The sequence below is a fragment of the Eriocheir sinensis genome, chromosome 12, assembly GCF_024679095.1.
Source record: "Eriocheir sinensis breed Jianghai 21 chromosome 12, ASM2467909v1, whole genome shotgun sequence".
Taxonomy (NCBI): domain Eukaryota; kingdom Metazoa; phylum Arthropoda; class Malacostraca; order Decapoda; family Varunidae; genus Eriocheir; species Eriocheir sinensis.
The window spans coordinates 9,154,932-9,173,508 of NC_066520.1; the positions used below are offsets into that span (position 1 = coordinate 9,154,932).

The 18,577-nt window shown below is 42.9% G+C and overlaps 1 protein-coding gene across 1 annotated transcript in view; it reads right to left on the minus strand.

The window, feature by feature from the left end:
- Nucleotides 1-4,940: 4,940 nt before the first annotated feature.
- Nucleotides 4,941-18,577, minus strand: part of LOC126997254 (gastrin-releasing peptide receptor-like) — a 72,825-nt gene continuing 59,188 nt past the window's right edge. Inside the window, exons 5-7 of the mRNA XM_050858251.1 lie at nucleotides 5,426-5,621; nucleotides 5,047-5,202; nucleotides 4,941-4,964 (exon numbers count right to left, since the gene is read on the minus strand). Of these exons, the coding sequence (XP_050714208.1) occupies nucleotides 4,941-4,964; nucleotides 5,047-5,202; nucleotides 5,426-5,621 (376 nt within the window). The remainder of the gene's footprint in view (nucleotides 4,965-5,046; nucleotides 5,203-5,425; nucleotides 5,622-18,577) is intronic.

The window sequence follows — 18,577 nt, forward strand, 5'->3', positions numbered from 1 at the left end:
TGTAGCTGTTGTTTTGATTATCTTATTACCATGTGTTGTTTTAGTGTTGTTTTTTTCTTTTATTGAAAATTTTAGTTATTATTATTATTTTTACTCTTAAAATTATTTCTTTGGAGATCTGAAAGTTTCACTTAATTTTACTCCTCGCCTTCAACACAAAACATGATAAAATATCGCATGCACCTTTCCTCAGTGATTTCCTTCACACATAAAAAGCTTTACATATGAGGTCTGAGCTGATTCAAGCTAAATCTTAATTAGCTTTTAAATTTACTTGACAGTTCACTTACATTAATGCTATTACTTTCCCTTCTTCCCTGGCAACGGTCTCTCCTTCCCTCACTCCCTTCCCCCTCTTCCCCCGTTCCTCCTTCCTCTCCTCTCCCTTTATCATCTCTTGACCTTGCTCATCTTCACTCTTCACTTCCTTGATTATCCTACTTTCCCTCCCTACACCACTACCTCTTTTTCCATCCGTCTTGTCTTCTTCCTCTTCCCTTCTCACCGCCATTAAGTAAATTGCCATCAAGTTCAAGTCGCTCCATATTAAACTCAGATTTTTTCTCTAGGATCCTCTTCTCAGTTATCTAGCATGCAAAAATGGCACAACTTGGGATTACAAAGTTATCAATTCTTAAATACACGCATATAAACATTTATTTTCCCTCATAAGTGAAAATGAGACAGAGCAAGTTAAAAAGTTTTTTTTTTCTTAATCTCTGTTCTGTCTGTCATTCTGTGCAAACATTTGTTAGCTGTGCGTTGCTTTTTCTCTCCGCCTGCGTTACCTGCTCGCTAATTACTTGAAAATCATCTGTTCTGCTCTATCATTTTTCTACTATTCGTCACAAGCAATTCACTCTTGACAGATTTCATTTCATATATTTTAAAAAAGCATAAGCATTTTATTCTGACACCGGTGCTTTTCTTTTCTTCTTCTTCATCCTTTGTTTTGATTTTGCTCTCCCCGACACTATTGCTTCCTTCAGAAAACATCTGTACATATATTTTTATACACTTAAAAATATCCTCATCTGTTTTTTTTTTTGTCTATTCCTTCAATCTCTCCATATTTATTCATATTCGCCACAAGTACTTCACACAATGGATTCCATATTATCACCCCTACAAATGAATTTGAAGTTTATTTCTTAAATCATTTGTTTTCCTCTCCCTCCCCTTATTCAGATTACTGTCGCCTGGATTCCTTTTCTTTCATTTTTCATTCCACACTTTAATTTCCTGTTCATTACCCACATCTTCCTCCTTTTTCCTTTCCTCACCCCAACCCGGCTTCCGTCTCCACACTTTCTCCTTTTCATAAGCCATAACGACCCCCTTTCTGCTCCCGTTTCTTCCATTTGATTTTTTCTTGAGTTTCTCATGTCTTCTGTCTTTACCCGGTTCATTTCCTTTTCTCTTGCACCTCCCCCTCCCCCCTTTCCTCTCGCTCCCATGCATCACAACTCACATGTGTAGCTGTCTTTTTAAATCCATCCCTCTCCCTCTCTCTGGCTATCATCCACATCTCTCTTCTCATATCCTCCCTTGCCTTCTCGCCTCCTGTCGCTGCCGATACTCACATGTGTTCCTGCCTGCTGCTGCTCGTCAGTCCGTCCGGCCACCTCAGGATGCAGCCTCTCCGCACCTCGTCATCCTTGTACCTATGGCGAGATAAAAAAAACTTACGGGCCGATAAACACTAACTTCATTTTATATTCATAAGGCTTATATAATAGGTTGTGTAATATTGTCGTATATCATAACAAATTTTTAGTATCATTAACAGAAACTGATGCAATGCATATAATTTTAAAAAAAATAGCATTAGAACGTAAGAGGTTTGCAAGAAGCAATATCTACTATCATCAACATGAAACATAAATGGAAATTACAGTTAACAGAACATAAGAATATAAGTAAAAACATCAAGATGCAGGTCCAGAGGTGTTCCCGCGTGTTATTATGGAAACAGTATCGCAAATTTTAATCACCGTGTCCCGTAATAAAGTTCTCCGTTGGCTATCAATCTGAACATCAGTGATCCAGTTCTTAGGAACCAACGTATATTGATGTTTTCATTAGTAATTCCAAAGTTTTTTTTATTTCTTTTTCTATTCCAGTGTCCGTTCTGTTTTGAAGCAGGCAAATGATTTTTATCATAAGTTCAATAACACGATCGTTAATATCAGACTCCGTTTGTGATTTTTTTCAAGTGAAATTTTGCAGCGCAGCATATTTCCCATCAAAGTTTCCTATCTCTTATCCTCCAGAGTATTGGGTTTGTCTCGTGAGAGAAACATATTTTTCTTAAACGCGGCAGCACATTTGCATCCTTTATCAAGCGCCGATGCATGCGAGCCTTTCAGATTTCGCTTTCTCTTTTCTCTTCAAAAATTTGTTTTGGTATGCAAAGGAGAATATCTTTCCTCTTTGTTACGAGCGCTACAACACATTGCGGAAAGGGTTCAGGTGTATGAGGGAGGGGATGGCGATAAATTGAGGGATATAATCATTACCAGGCAAATAGTTCAGGATGAGATAGATAAGCTTAAGAAGAATAAGTCGCCAGGTCCTGACGGGATATTTCCGAGGGTATTAAAGGAATTAGGTGATGTACTCAGTGACCCACTAACCGACATCTTTAAGATGTCGGTAAATACTGGTTATGTGCCCAGCCTATGGAAAGTAACTAATGTGACCCAATTTTCAAAGAGGGGGACAGGTCAGCTGCTTCAAACTATCGCCCAATTAGCTTAACATCGGTTATAGGCAAGATGCTAGAGTCCATAATAGCCAGGAACATTCCGGAGCATCTAGAGAAACACAGCTTAATTCACGACTCGCAGCATGGGTTCACGAAAGGTAGGTCATGCCTCACCAATCTCTTGTCCTTCTACTATAAAGTATTTGAGGCGGTAGACAGGGATGAAAATTATGATGTAATCTATCTTGATTTCAGTAAAGCGTTTGACAAAGCTCCTCACCAACGACTGTTGCTTAAATTACAGGCTCACGGAGTAGAGGGTAAAGTTTTGAACTGGGTCAAGGCGTGGCTTAGCAATAGGAAGCAAAGAGTGCAAATCAATGGCAAAAGATCTGACTGGGGATGTGTTACGAGAGGGGTCCCACAAGGTTCGGTATTAGGTCCACTTTTGTTTATTATTTATATCAATGACTTAGATACAGGAATTATTAGTGATGTCAGTAAGTTTGCAGATGATACCAAGATCGGTAGAGTAATTGAGTCGGATCAGGACGCTAGTCCTGAACTAAACAGATTGTATGACTGGGCGGATAAACGGCAGATGGAGTTCAATGTAGGGAAGTGCAGTATTCTGAGTGTAGGTAGGAACAACCCCTCTCACAACTATTGCTTAAATGACACTCTCATAAGCAGGTCTGGGTGCGAGAGAGATTTAAGGGTCTTAGTGAGCTCTGATCTCCGTCCAAGGGCACAATGCATTCAAGCTAGAAATCGAGCAAATAGGGTACTGGGATTTATTTCAAGGAGCGTAAGCAACAGAAGCGCCGAAGTCTTCCTCAAACTATTTAGCATTAGTTTGACCTCATCTTGACTATGCGGTTCAGTTCTGGTCACCTTACTATAAAATGGATATCAAAATGTTAGAATCAGTGCAGAGGAGGATGACTAAGATGATTCAGGGGTTGAGAAACTTGCCATACGAGGAAAGACTCAAACAGTTAAACTTGCATTCTCTAGAAAGGCGAAGGGTGCGTGGAGACATGATCGAGGTTTCTAAATGGATGAAGGGCTTTAATAAGGGAGATATTCATAAGGTATTGTTAGTAAGAGAACCGGGTAGGACACGAAGTAATGGGTTTAAACTGGATAAATTCAGATTCAACAGGGACATAGGCAAAAATTGGTTAACTAACAGGGTTGTGGATGAGTGGAGTAGGCTTAGCAGTCATGTGGTGAGTGCCAATACAATTGTCACATTCAAAAATAGATTAGATAAATTCATGGACAGCGATATTAGGTGGGGTTAGATACACGGGAGCTTAGGGTCAAAGGAGCTGCCTTGTATAGGCCTGCCGGCCTCTTGCAGACTCCAACGTTCTTATGTTCTTATGTTCTTTTTGCTGACCTCAATCAGTATTGGTGCGTGAAAATAGTCATGTCCCTCTACCTTCAAGATTTCGTTTGTATGAGCGTAATATTTTATCAGACGCCAGTGCCTGCGAATGCTAACCCACCTTCCTCCTGTTACGTGTCCCCTGTTCTATAGCCCACCGCATCAATTATTCCGCTCAGCTAACACCCCACACAGCCCGTCGTCCTCTCCTGTATGCTGGTGCCCCGGCAACGCGTCCGAGAAGGCCACCGTGATATCCGAATCCGCTAATGAGGAAAGTTTTATCCACGGGAGACGAAGACAAATGCGGCCTTATGCAAATCAACGTTTTATTATTTATATTTTTTGTGTGTATATTTTGGTGGGTGATAGGAGAGAGAGAGAGAGAGAGAGAGAGAGAGAGAGAGAGAGAGAGAGAGAGAGAGAGAGAGAGAGAGAGAGAGAGAGAGAGAGAGAGATGAATATATAGGCATAGCGTTGACTCGTTTATGGATGTGTATGTAATAATAATAATAATAATAATAATAATAATAATAATAATAATAATAATAATAATAATAATAAAATGGTTTATTGAGAGGAAGGATTGCAGCCCTAGAGCTGAAAATTTACAAACTTTACATGGGCAAAGTAATAATAATAATAATGATAATAATAATAATAGTGATAATAATAGTAACAATAATAGTAATAATAATAATAATGATGAAAATACTGATATTTACAGCTTCTGTTGTCGAGGGGTTCACATGTAGTTGATTAGCCTGACCATCTCGGGCACGGCGCTGTCCTTGTAGCGGTCCGTCCGTGCCCGTATTGGAACCAGTCTGTTGGCGTGCCTCACGGACTGTCTAGGACGGGAGACTGCAGGCGGGAGTAGATTCCGGTGTCTGGGGTGGTAAAGCAGACCGGTCGCACAGCGTTGCAGCAGGGCTGAATGACGTACTTGAAGGGTGGTGAGGGTGAGGAAATCGAGGGCGTCTTGGTAGCTGGTGTAGTTGGGGCCCAGGATGAGTTTGCATGCCCGTTTTTGAACGCGCTCCAGTTGGCGGCGTTGCGTGAGGTTGAGGGAGTTGGACCATGCTGGGGACGCGTACGTGAGCTGCGGGAGTACGAATGTGCTGTACACACTCGCCAACTCACGTCCGGGAGTCCCCAGCGTCTTGAGCCGCCGCAGGAGGTACAGTTTGTAGGTGGCGAATTTGATGAGTAGGGTGGTGTGGTCCTTCCATGTGAGCTTGTTGTCTATCGTGACTCCAAGTAGCTTAGTAGACTGGACTACCCAAAGAGGAGTGACATTTAAGAAGACTGCAGGAGGGGGTGACGGGGGCTGTGGAGGTGTTGATGTGCATGACTGTGGTTTTGGTGTCGTTGATGGTGACGTAGTTGTCTGTTGTCCATGATTGAAGGCTGTGTAGGAGGTCTTGGAGTTGACTGTAGTCAGGGTTGTCGTTGTTGATAGTGACTCCTAGTGTGGTGTCATCTACATACTTCCAGCGGTTGGGGGTGTGGGTCAGAGCGCTGTTGATCAATATCAGGAAGAGAAGCGGGCCGACCTTGGTCCCTTGAGGCACTCCGCAGGTGAGGTGCTGTGTGTGTGTGCGTGGATGTGGGTGTGGGTATGTACAGTCGACGATAGAGAGTAGTGTCACGGTTTTCAGAATGTTTAGCCTGGTGGCGGTATCTGGCAACTATACCACGGTGACGCATTCACTGGCGATGTTAGTGACGCGTTTCAGTGTGTACCGTGTGTGTGACCGTGAAATTATAATATTGTATAATATTATATTATATTATAATATAATGTAGTTAGAAATATACCAGATTACATGACTTCAATTTAGAAATGCGATAACGAATGTCTTTTACATGATGATGATGATGATGACGAGGTAAAACATCACGAACAGTCTGAAACACTTTTTCTTATTAAACTTTGAAAATACCGTGTGCAATGCTGTCCTTCACAGAGGCAGGCAGTGACTAATGCTCCTTACCATCAAACAGCAAATAGGCTTGAGGGTCTGTTTAACTCGCAGCCTTAATTCCCGTCATTATAAAGCCTCAAAGACAATTCAGATCATCAAAAATCTACAATTATTTTTCCGTGAAGATTACGTAATATCGAAGTATAAATACGTGTGTGTGTGTGTGTGTGTGTTGAGTGCGAGCGCGGAAAAGCCCGCGGTCGACGACGCCATCATGTGAACGTTTATAGCCTATTATTACGTATAATTTTTTTTTATAAAGAACAAGATCTCGGCTGTCAGGATTTTTTTGTTGTTAGCTAAAAGGCATAACAATCTCCCCTAATAAGTGCAGTATATTTTTAAATGTATCATAGTTTGATAAACAACTTAGAGTTGCTCTTGACTAAATTTGAACGAAACTAAAAGCTCGTGTCAAAATGTAGCGACAGAGCCTAAAGAAAAAATATTTATTAAGCGTTAGCGACGGGCACTTTTCATAAATATCTATCTTAAAATTATGTAGAGTGCACCTGTGACCACCAATCGCCACAACAGTACGATTTCGATAGGATATAATATTTTTCATGTCGCGTGGAGGGGTTGCCAGATGTCGCTTTCTGAACGAAACTTACTGGACAGTGTGTCACTACTCTCTATAGCCGACTGTACAGGACTCCAGGAACCGGTGTAGTGGCAAGATCTATCCATTTACCTTCAGGATTTGGCTGGTGTTGGAGTGAATATTAACCGAGGCTAACACACACACACACACACACACACACACACACACACACACACACACACACAAACAAACAAACAAACACACACGAACTTCATATTTCGTTTGGGCAACAGAATTTCATCAAAAACTTGCCTGTTCCTCCATGTCGTTGCAGCTTGCTCTCCGACTCAGCTTCTGAGTCACTCGCTATAAATGAGAAATGACATCTTGGAGGAGAGAGCACGCAGTGTGGTGGTGGAAGGCGGAAGGAGAGGAAATTCTATATATATTGTGGCTGAAGGATCGAGGAATTTTTTAAGACAATAGTAACAGAAAATTACGGATACACACACACACACACACACACACACACACACACACACACACACACACACACACGAATATCAAATATATGAGAAAGATTTTTTATTGGTAATCTGTTTTCGATCACTTGTTTGATGAAGCGGATGTGTTCAGTTGCTCCGTGTCCATTACAGTATTCATTCTTGTTTTCGTGGCGGGTTACTCATTCTGTTTCTTATGATCCTAGTGAAACGTTTGTCGGTTACAGATAGGAAACCAATTAAGAGAGTGGAGAGGATAAAAAGATATGAGGAGAAAAGACCGAGGTGAAAGATGATCCGGGGAAGATGGAGGACGAAAGATACGAGGAACGATAATATTCTCAGGCTCCTCATATAATTCAGCGAACTTTATTGTACTATTTTTCTCACCCTCCAGCTGCCTCTCGTACTGTAAAAAAAAAAAAAAAAAAAAAAAAAAAAAATCGACTAACTTTCATCGCTTCTTTCTTTCTTTCTTTTCCCTTGCCTTGCATTTTATTTAATCCTTTCAATAATCTCAGGTGTAGTTTCCACGCGGGACCTATTCTATCATTTTCTCGAATTATTGTATACATAATCAACATGTCCCTCTTTATGTTTGTATTCTATCCACGTGTAAACTTTATCTACTAGCCGACTACCAGCCCGCGGGCCATGGCGCTCCTTCGCTTACCGGCCGCCTCCGGCAAAATTTCACAAACAAAAGTTTGTCCAGGGGCCTCCAGTCAGTCTGTTACGCCACTGGATCTTACACTTCTCTATCATTTGACTTTCGCCGTCATTTTTTTACCAAAGGAGTTATTACGTGTTAATACGTTATCTGCATGTAATCACCAGATATGTCATCATTACTATTTTCCTGTTTTGTTTGTGCTTTAGTCTATTTCACGGTTCGCCTTTCGCCCTACCTGTTACTTTTTTTTATTAATAACATTTGCTAGTATTTACTTCATCTACACACATTTTCCCAACCTGTCCGTCCTTCCATATTCAATTATATTCCTATCTTTCTTCTTCCCTTTGACACTAGATCACAAACTAAATATTACGTTTCTTTCACTTCCCAATAACATTACACTTTTTGAAAGACTGTTTCCCTCGTAGCAGCATCGGGGAAGTGAAGGGGTAAGTTGGGTGGAGATAAGCGTAGCGAAACTTACCACATATATTCTGAGTCACAGCTCATAAAATTGGATTATGAAATGTGTATGTGTTTTCGTTCGAGAAACTGAAACTAAAGCTATTTAATACCTTTCATACTAGATTATTTTTGGTATGCTTTATTCAATATTCAGTAGTACCTCTGCTGTTGAAACTAAAAAAAATCCCGAACACGGAACGATAAATAAAGCCGGCAAAAAAATGTTCTATCAATACAAAGGTCAGAGAGAGAGAGAGAGAGAGAGAGAGAGAGAGAGAGAGAGAGAGAGAGAGAGAGAGAGAGAGAGAGAGAGAGAGATCCTTACGCTACCTAAGCATAATACTGTATAATCGAAGAGCGCGCTTCTTGGATTTTTTATATGTTTGCAAGGACTCACACAGATGCCTGGAGTCCCAGAGAGCAGTGATCTTTAACGTTTGATGTGCCCCAGTTAGTTTATGCATCGCCTTCCTAACGCCTCCGTGATCTAGTGGTCAGCGTGCCTGGCTTCTACTCCGCGGGGCCGGGTTCGAATCCTGGCCCGGGCAATCGGCGTTCAGTTCACCCAGCTGTTCATCCTCCCTCTCGGGCTGGTCAATAAATGGGTACCTGGGGAAACCCGGGGAAGGTAAACTGTGGTAACCCGGATGTCAAACTGGCCCTGAATCCCGGGGTAATGGGCTCTCTCCCACCACAGGCTCAAGGGCCAATGTTACGGAGATGAGCACCGAGGCCACGCGCTGCTACAGCGTGTGCCCCCAACTTTACTTTTACTTTACCTTCCTGACAACGTTGCAAGATTCTTAATAGCATTACATACTGCATGTTGCACCACATCCACTATTTAAATATGCCTATTGGAGGTGATAATTCAGTAAGCAGAATTTTGTTTGACGAAATTTAGTTTGAAATAATGATAAGTAATCGTTCTGAGATGCGTAGCTTTGTTAGGTTATGAGTATTTATTGGATTGGGGTTTGAAACTATCTCCACTTTTCGATTGAACATGCTCCAGAACCTACCCACCAAACATTGAATAATACTGGCCTATGCCGGACAGTTTTGGCCTTCATAGTCTTCCCTACTGGTCCGACATCTTTAAATACGTCTGCTAATATTGATCTTATTTTTACTAGTAATCCAGTTGCACCGCCAGGTGTATCGGTCCAATACTGATGCTTTATCATTATAATGCAAGGTCATGGTCGTACGTGACCCTGGGTTCAGTAAAGAATGCTCCCTATATCTATAACAAAAAGTTTCACTGTCGCAAGCGGTACTTTGAAGAACCAACCCTGAGAGAATAGCGATATTTTGTCTCGACACCGACGCGTGGCACCCCTAATAAGGGACACCGTGTAAATACGCACCCCCATGCCGTTGTTACATTCTCCTCCGGCAAAATAGTGGCATTCATTCACATTATACCAGCACCATTGAGTCTTAACACAAAGGAACGCCAAGTACTGCCTTAGATGGACCCTCTTATAACCTAGATGCCCCCTAGGGATCAACAGTATTCTGTTACGACACGGCCGCCTCAGAGCGTCCCACCCCAGCAACAGGGATGGGGTGAATACAAGAACTGTGTATTCGAATACGAATACGAATACTTCATATTTATACGAATACGAATACGAATACGAATACACTGAAATACTGATAATTCGAATACAAATACGAATACTTCACGAGAGTATTCGTGAATGCATTCATGAATACTTTTCGTTGAAAATAACTTTTTCATGTAGGTAGCTCGGCAATGAGCCTAATATGGTACTAAAGTTATTTAGTAGTAAAATGACGTCATGAACTTATAACTGATGCCAGTATTCTGTACATGTTTATCACACCTAAACATATTTGTTTTCCAAAATTTTCAAGTATATATCTAAGCTGTACTGAAAGAAACACAACAAAATACCTGTAATATCCAGGGATTCCAGATGGGGGGGGGGGGGGGGGCCCCCAAAAAGAGAATAAATCCAATAATAATCCTGGAGTCCTGGAGTAACACCCCCCCTATTTGAATACAAATACCGAATACGAATACCCCATCCCTGCCCAGCAAGTGGCATCCGGGAAGCTCTCGCTCAAACCAGATAATCAGTCCCCATCATCTGCCTTTCAAGTACCCCCCCCCCCATCCCTGGGGCCAATAAGATTTACGTTAGTTCGTTTCCCAAGTTTTAGAATGACATTTCCCGCGCCGCACGTCTAATTAGGTTTCACGGCAGGGGGCGTTTTCTCCTTCAACAACTTTCATCGCTTCATACTCGCCAGAACTGTTTGTCGCTCGCACAAAACGTCAATTAAATCACGCCTCGCTTCGCGGATTCTAATTACTTTATAATATGTCGACTAGAGGAAAATTGCGGGGATGATTAAGCTGGGAGGAAGAGACTGCGGCACTTATTATTCTTAAGGAAATCTTTTCATCCTGGAGACCCTGTTACTCCATTCACTCTGGCCGCTCGGCTGGTTGCGTTAGTGTATAGCTCGAGTAAGTCACCAGGCTTATAACATTTATATATATATATATATATATATATATATATATATATATATATATATATATATATATATATATATATATATATATATATATATATATATATTATTTTGATAGTAACATAAATAGTTAATAATAATGTTGTTTTCAGTGTTATAATATTATTTGTTGTTTTTATTATTGTTGTTATTACTCTCGGCGCAGAATATCGAGGCGTTGTTTGATATCTGTTCTGGGACAAGTCTACGCACTATCTACATAACTGCTCATCTTATTTTGGTTCGTTAACAAGGCTTTTTATTTTTATCATATCTCGTTTCCTTGGTTAACCGTTTGCCATCCAGTAGACGCACGACCCAGCGCTGTCCAGCCTGGCCTGCGAGTAGTGATGGGTGCCTGCCTGGGTAAGCCTGGGGAGGGAGGTGGTGGGTAGGGTAGGAAGCCGATGCGGACAGTCTGCGTGATGATGAGGATTCACGCCCATCACACACTACATGTCTGAGCGTTGCAAGGCTTTATTGTCTATTATTATTATTATTATTATTATTATTATTATTATTATTATTATTATTATTATTATTATTATTATTGTTATTATCATTATTATTATTACTAATATTATAATTATCATCATTATTATTAGATCTACTAGATCCAACTTTAGCAAAGGTGTATTATTATTACCAATATTATATTATTATTATAATTATTATTACAATCATTATTATTATTATTATTATTATTATTATTATTATTATTATTATTATTATTATTATTATTATTATTATTATTTATAAGTAGTAGTAGTCGTAGTCGTAGTAGTAGTAATAGTAGTAGTATTACCAATAGTAGTATTAGTAGTCGTTGTCGTTGTCGTATTCATAGTAATAGTAATAGTAGCAGTAACAGTAGCAGTATTAGTAGTAGTAGTAGTAGTAGTAGTAGTAGTAGTCCAACTCAACACAAATCGCTCCCTACGCTCTAAAGATTCTGGCCATACTACCGCACCTCATATGCCAATGGACTCACAAAAAAGTCGAAACAATCTGAGGACGTGAAGGCGGTACAAAGAAGAATGGAGCTGTGAAGGAAAGGGGACGTCCGGAAGCTACCTGACGAGGCTAAAACACTGCTGGAGAGACTACGCAGACGCAACATTCACAAGAATGACTTAGGGTAGGCGGTGGCTAAGTGGTAGCGTGCTGGGCCCGCATTCACCACGTGATGGACGACGCGAGTTCGAATCCCCACGTTACCACCTCGGATTTTTCAGTCACCGTCGAGTGGCTTAAAACTACCCACATGCTGTCCTGAAGACCACCCATCAACCCGGACTCTAGATGAAACCGTCCAAGTGAATCAAGAACGAGTTCCGGGGGGCAGCATGAGCCAAGAGAAGATGGCGTCATTATAAACACTTGCCTGCGCCATGATGGGCTGAGACCGAACACCATCCAGACCCCTCAAGCAAGCCTACTGGCACTATAGGCGTAGACTTAAAAAAACAAAAGTAACGACAGGGCTAGAAACTTTGCTGACAAGATGAAACAAGGCAAAGTGGCCATGGCAAATAGGTCACTAGCACTAGAAGACGAGGCAGCGAGGGTCCTTCCCATGACTGAAGAGACACGCCAGATCCTTAAGGACTAGCATCCAGATGCTAGACCTGCACACCCAGAAATGAAGTTCCCAGGGGACTACATCCCCCCCCTCCCCCCCTCCCCCCGCATCGAGTTATCTTTACCTATATCAGCGGCGACGTGATCTAGAGGCACGCCCTTCACACTCAGGGAGCGGCTGGACCATCAGGCATGGATGCCAAGGGGTGGAAACGCCTCCTCAGTAAGTATGTCTTTGGGAATCCATCTGTGGGTCTCCGCGACGCAATAGCCGCCCCAGCAAGAAACTTGGCGTCAGAGAATTGCCAATACCTCGAGCCTTTGACGGCCTGCCGGCTCATCCCGCTGGATAAGAAACCAGGCTGTCGCCCCATCGGGATAGGGGAAGTGCTCAGGAGGATCATTGGCAAGTCTGTCATCTAGGTGGTGAAGGAAGACGTGAGAAAGGTGGTGGGGGACCTCCAAGTGTGTGCGGGTCATCAGGCTGGGTGTGAAGCTCCCATCCACGCCGTCAGGAAAATGTTCGAAGACCCAGAATGCGAGGCGGTGCTGATGGTGGACGCTGTTAATGTGTTCAACAACATCAATAGGAAAACAGCACTGCACAACATCAAAATTAAGTGCCCTATCTTTGCCCAATATATTGAAAATACGTACAAGGAACCTGCCAGACTGTTCATCAGCAGTCATAATGACCAACGACTTGGAGACCCGGAGGCCATACAGCCTTCATAGGGCACCACCCATGGCGACCCAGTGGCCATGGCAATGTATGCCCTGGGAATGAGGAAGCTGCAGGACATCATTCGCCATGAAAACACCAACGTCAAACAGGTAGCGTATGCGGATGACCTCACCGGGGTAGGAAAGTCTGCAGACCTCAGGAAATGGTGGGACCTCGTCAATGAACACGGCCCTAAAATAAGGTACGGTCCCAACGCCACTAAGTCTGTGGTGATTGTGAAACCAGAGGCATACGATCGGGCCAAAACCACATTCCAGGGCAGTAACGTGAAGCTGTCAGTGACTGGTAAAAGACACCTCGGGGCAGTCATTGGAACAGCTGAATACATAATCGAATATGTGAAAACAGCTTTAAAGCGCTGGGAGTCCGAATTGCAGAGGCTGAGCGAGATCGCCAAAACAAAACCGTACGGTTTCAAACAGAAATGGAATTACCTCATGAGGACAGTTCCTGATGTTGCTCCGTTACTAAAACCTTTAGAAGATGCTATTAGAAACACCTTCATACCTGCGATAGCAAATGGTAGATGCCCCAGCGACCAGGAGCGAAGGTTGTTGGAGTTGCCGCCAAGACAGCAGGGTGACAGCGTGCTGTCACCCTGCCTGGTCAAACTCTTTCGCCTCTGCCTGTCAACATCTACCTTTCCTTCTTGCTGGAAGTATGCCTTCATACAGCCTGTGCCTAAGAAGGGTGACCGCTCCAATCCCTCAAACTACCGTCCTATAGCTTTACTTTCTTGTCTATCTAAAGCTTTTGAATCAATCCTTAACCGGAAGATTCAAAAGCACCTTCTGACCTTCTATCTGATCGCCAGTATGGGTTCCGCAAAGGGCGTTCTACTGGTGATCTCTAGCCTTCTTAACTGACTCTTGGTCATCCTCTCTTAGCCGTTTCGGTGAAACTTTGCGCTGGACATATCAAAAGCTTTTGATAGAGTCTGGCACAAATCTTTGCTTTCTAAACTACCCTCCTACGGTTTCTATCCTTCTCTCTGTACCTTTATCTCCAGTTTCCTTTCTGACCGTTCTATTTCTGCCGTGGTAGACGGTCACTGTTCTTCCCCTAAATCTATTAACAGTGGTGTCCCACAGGGTTCTGTCCTATCTCACTCTTTTCTGTTGTTCATTGATGATCTTCTTTCCAAAACGAACTGTCCTATCCATTCCTTCAGGAACTTAACGACTCAATGCTGGAGGCTGCAGAACGCTTAGCCTCAGACCTTCCTATTATTTCCGATTGGGGCAAGAAGAACCTGGTGTCCTTCAACGCCTCAAAACACAGTTTCTCCACCTATCCACTCGACACAATCTTCCAAACAACTATCCCTATTCTTTGACAACACCCAGCTATCACCTTCCTCAACACTTAACATCCTCGGTCTATCCTTAACTCAAAATCTCAACTGGAAACTTCATCTCATCTCTTACTAAATCAGCTTCCGTCTCCGCCAGTTCTTCTCCCATCAGCTCTCCTCATTCTGATAGTCTTCATCAATATTTCCACGCTGACTGCTCTTCTGAACTTGCTAACTGCATGCCTCCCCCCGACTCATGCTCATCCCTATACTGTCCAAGAGTTAACCAGCATCTTCACTCTTTCTTCCTCACGCTGGTAAACTCTGGAACAATCTTCCTTCATCTGTATTTCCTCCTGCCTACGACTTGAACTCTTTCAAGAGGGTATTTGATCTTCCAAAAGAATGGGTGGGCTCGGCAACACAAACCCGCAAAATCTGGCAGTCTGAACTCGAGAACTCACTCCGAATCACAACCTCTTTGACCGGTTACATTATCTATCAGAGCGAAAAGGGAGAAGACAACCCTCAGGAAAATAGGTCACTGAGGAATGAAATCTCCAAGAACCGAGAAGGAAAACAGAGAGACACGTTGAGCGACCTAATGAGAGAATTCCCGGAAGACACAAGGAGGAGGACGGATATAGTACAGGAAGTGGGCGCATCGAACTGGCTAACCACACTACCTATCAGGGAAAAAGGCTTCAACTTAAACAAGAAAAAATTCACAGACGCCATTGTCCTGAGGTATGGCTGGCCAGTGGATGGGCTCCCGAACATGTTAAACTGTGGCTTACCCTTCAACCAAAACCATGCCATGACATGCAAGACAGGAGGCTTCGTCTGCATGAAACATGACGAAGTGAGAGACGTGACAGCTCAGAATCTGATGCTGAAAGAAGTCTGTCACGACGTGACCGTGGACCCCATGCTGCTTCCTCTTCAAGGCGAACACCTCGCCAGACGCACCGCTAATAATTCGAACGAAGCACGAGTGGATGTTAGCGCCAGAGGATTTTGGACTCGTGGACAAAGGGCATGTTTTGACATCAGGATCTTTTTATCCCATGGCCCATTGCCACAGAGACCTGACCCTCGATGCAGCCCACAGAAGAAATGAACAAGAGAAAAACAGAGCGTATGAAGAAAGAATACAGAATGATGACCAGGGCTCCTTCACCCCGCTAGTATTCACGACGTTGGGAGGGATGGGACCAAGGATGCAGAGCTTCTACGCAAGACTCGCCGAAACACTGGCGGATAAGAAACAGCAGCCGAGAAGCAGTGTGGTCGCCTGGATGAGATGCAGGCTGTTCTCCTTGTTCTCCTTGGTCTGCCTTAGAGGAACCAGATCACCTGCACCCAAAACCAACCATATTGCCGACCTGGACTTTGAGGCGACGGTGTCTGATAGTCGTATCACCCACAGGCTCTGTTAGCTTAAGAACAATATGTTTAATAATGTTTGTTATATTAAATAAAGATGGTTGTCGGCCACAGTAATTTGGGGGCTGGAGCCAATGAATTGCTTTGTGAAAGACTATGAGAAAAGATACCTCTCACAGCGCAACTCTAATGGATGGAGGCCGTAGAAGAAAAAAGTAGCAGTAGTAGTAGTAAAGGTGTGTGTGTGTGTGTGTGTGTGTGTGTGTGTGTGTGTGTGTGTGTTTAAAGATGTCGATTTAATATGAACAAAAATCTCCTTTTAAACTGTGGTTTAGTGAAGAGCAATAAAGAAGGAAGTAAAGAAGAAAGGGGAGAGAGAGAGAGAGAGAGAGAGAGAGAGATAGAGACGGAGGGAGGAAGGTTATGGTGCTCGACTAGATAGGAATAATTACTGTGCAGAAGGTTGAGGAGGAGGAGGAGGAAGAGAAGGAGAAGGATGCGGAAAGTGAAGAGCAGAGGGCAAGGGGTAACGGAGGTGCATGAAGCCTGAATGTTGAGGCTGTGGTGGTAAGTCAGTCACGTAAAGGTGGTCCAGAGTATGGGTTGAGTAACGATACAGGCATGAGCGTGCAGGGGGTGGAAAAGACGGGCGAAGGAGCATTACGGACGGTAAAGAAGTGGAAAGAGCTGGGTAATGGTGTGGTTATTGTGTGGCAGGACCTAGCTGAGCGTCACTAAGAGAGAGAGAGAGAGAGAGAGAGAGAGAGAGAGAGAGAGAGAGAGAACGTTATCCCGTGTTGTCGTGAGTGTCAAGCTTATTTGGTTTGGAGGAATTCCCGTGATTAATAGCAACTGCCTTCCTTTGTTTCTTCCGACTCTTCGGTTGTCCTTGCGTAGCTTAGGTTTCCTCCTTTTTCTTCGTTGTGCTTAACTCTTTTCGGTATATGTCGGTATAATTATTGATTGTTGTTACTGTTGTTCGTGTTATCTTATTATTATTATTATTATTATTATTATTAGTAGTAGTAGTAGTAGTAGTAGTAGTAGTAGTAGTAGTAAACTTTATGCAGTTGTTGCATTTTTTGTTCATTATAACCACATGTACAAACAAAGCGTCATTATGAAAATATTCTTATTTTATTGCGTTTCGAAAAACAAGCCTGAATATTTGTAAACATGTACACTCGTGCCAAAGTCCTTCCCATCAAACGCTCACCGCTCAGTAAATCAATAAGACAACCTTCCCCGCCGGCACTACCGGTTTTCCCCAACTCGTGTCAGCACTATTATGAAGAAGCTTTAAACGTTACTCTCCTCGGAGTTGTTAAAAAGTCATTTAATTTCCGAAAACTATGAAAAAGAAGAAATATGTATTGTCATGCAATGACTATTTATCTTAATAATTTAGACGCTCAAAAATGACCACCCCTACTCGTAATATGAAAATGTTAATATATATGGTCTCATTTATAATACTTTTTTTTGTGTGTGTGTGTGTGAGCAGTTTATAAGACAATATTCTTTGTTAGAAAAATCATCAAAGGAAGACATGTGGTTTTATGTTGCATGTTTTTTTTTTTTTCTTCAGAAAAGCGCTTCTTTATAATTGGAATATATTATTTGTCGCAAGAAAAGTCATTCACTCCTGCGATTAATCAAAATCTATTAATATCTGAAATGTCTCGAAGCGATAACCGAACGTGATGGACTGCGTTAGTAGTAACAAATGTACGGAAGTGGGGGTTACCTCAGCGGGGGGGTGTCGGAAGTGGGGGTTGGGGGGTCAGCGGGGGGATTACGGAAGAGGGGGTAGCTGCCCCCCCTACCTCCCCTACCCTACCCCCCCTCCCACACACACACACGCACACATCTTTCGCCTTCCCCCCCACCCCCCCTCTCGGGCTAGCGTATGGAAGCGAGGGGGTGACGGGAGTGGGGGTGCCCAGCGGGGAGGGGGGGTGACGGAAGAGAGGATATTTGAAGGGTTAAGATAAGATCGCGGCGCACCTGTTCCCGGCGTCTTATCTTTCTTTCCCTCCCTCTTCCCATAGGCGCGCATACACACACACACACACACACACACACACACACACACACACACACACACACACACACACACACACACACACACACACACACACACACACACACACACACACACACACACACACACACACACACACACACACACACACTCTAGGGCTCTAGGGCTGCCTGGTACTGCATGAAATAAACCGTTTATTATTATTATTATTATTATACACACACACACACACACATCTGGCCATACGAGATAAAATCGCGGAAAAAATGGATCGATGACATCTCCATGTATCTGAGGCCACGCCTATTGGAGTCTTAATGATTCAAGTCATTACAATAAACCTCAGGGGTGGGTTTCATCATAGTGCTCTCCCAAGCGTGGTGACGTCACGCACAGTTGGGAGAATTTCTTGGGCGTGTTTCATCACCGCGCCACAAGCACTTCCAAGTAGGATTGGGGGCGGTCTTGGGAGTAACCAGCGTTGCCAATCTTCCGCGTCGCTTTGACGTCTAATATGTCTTCAATTAACCTAAATTACACTTCTTATATATAATTATGGAATTATAAATATAAACAATTGATATTTAGTTGAAATACAGCGATAGTATCTTCGTTGTAAGGAATATGTGGACGTATTTTTTTTCCGTCTGCATCTTCAACGGCACCACGGTGTAGACAAACATTTAGTGAGTCGTGAGTAG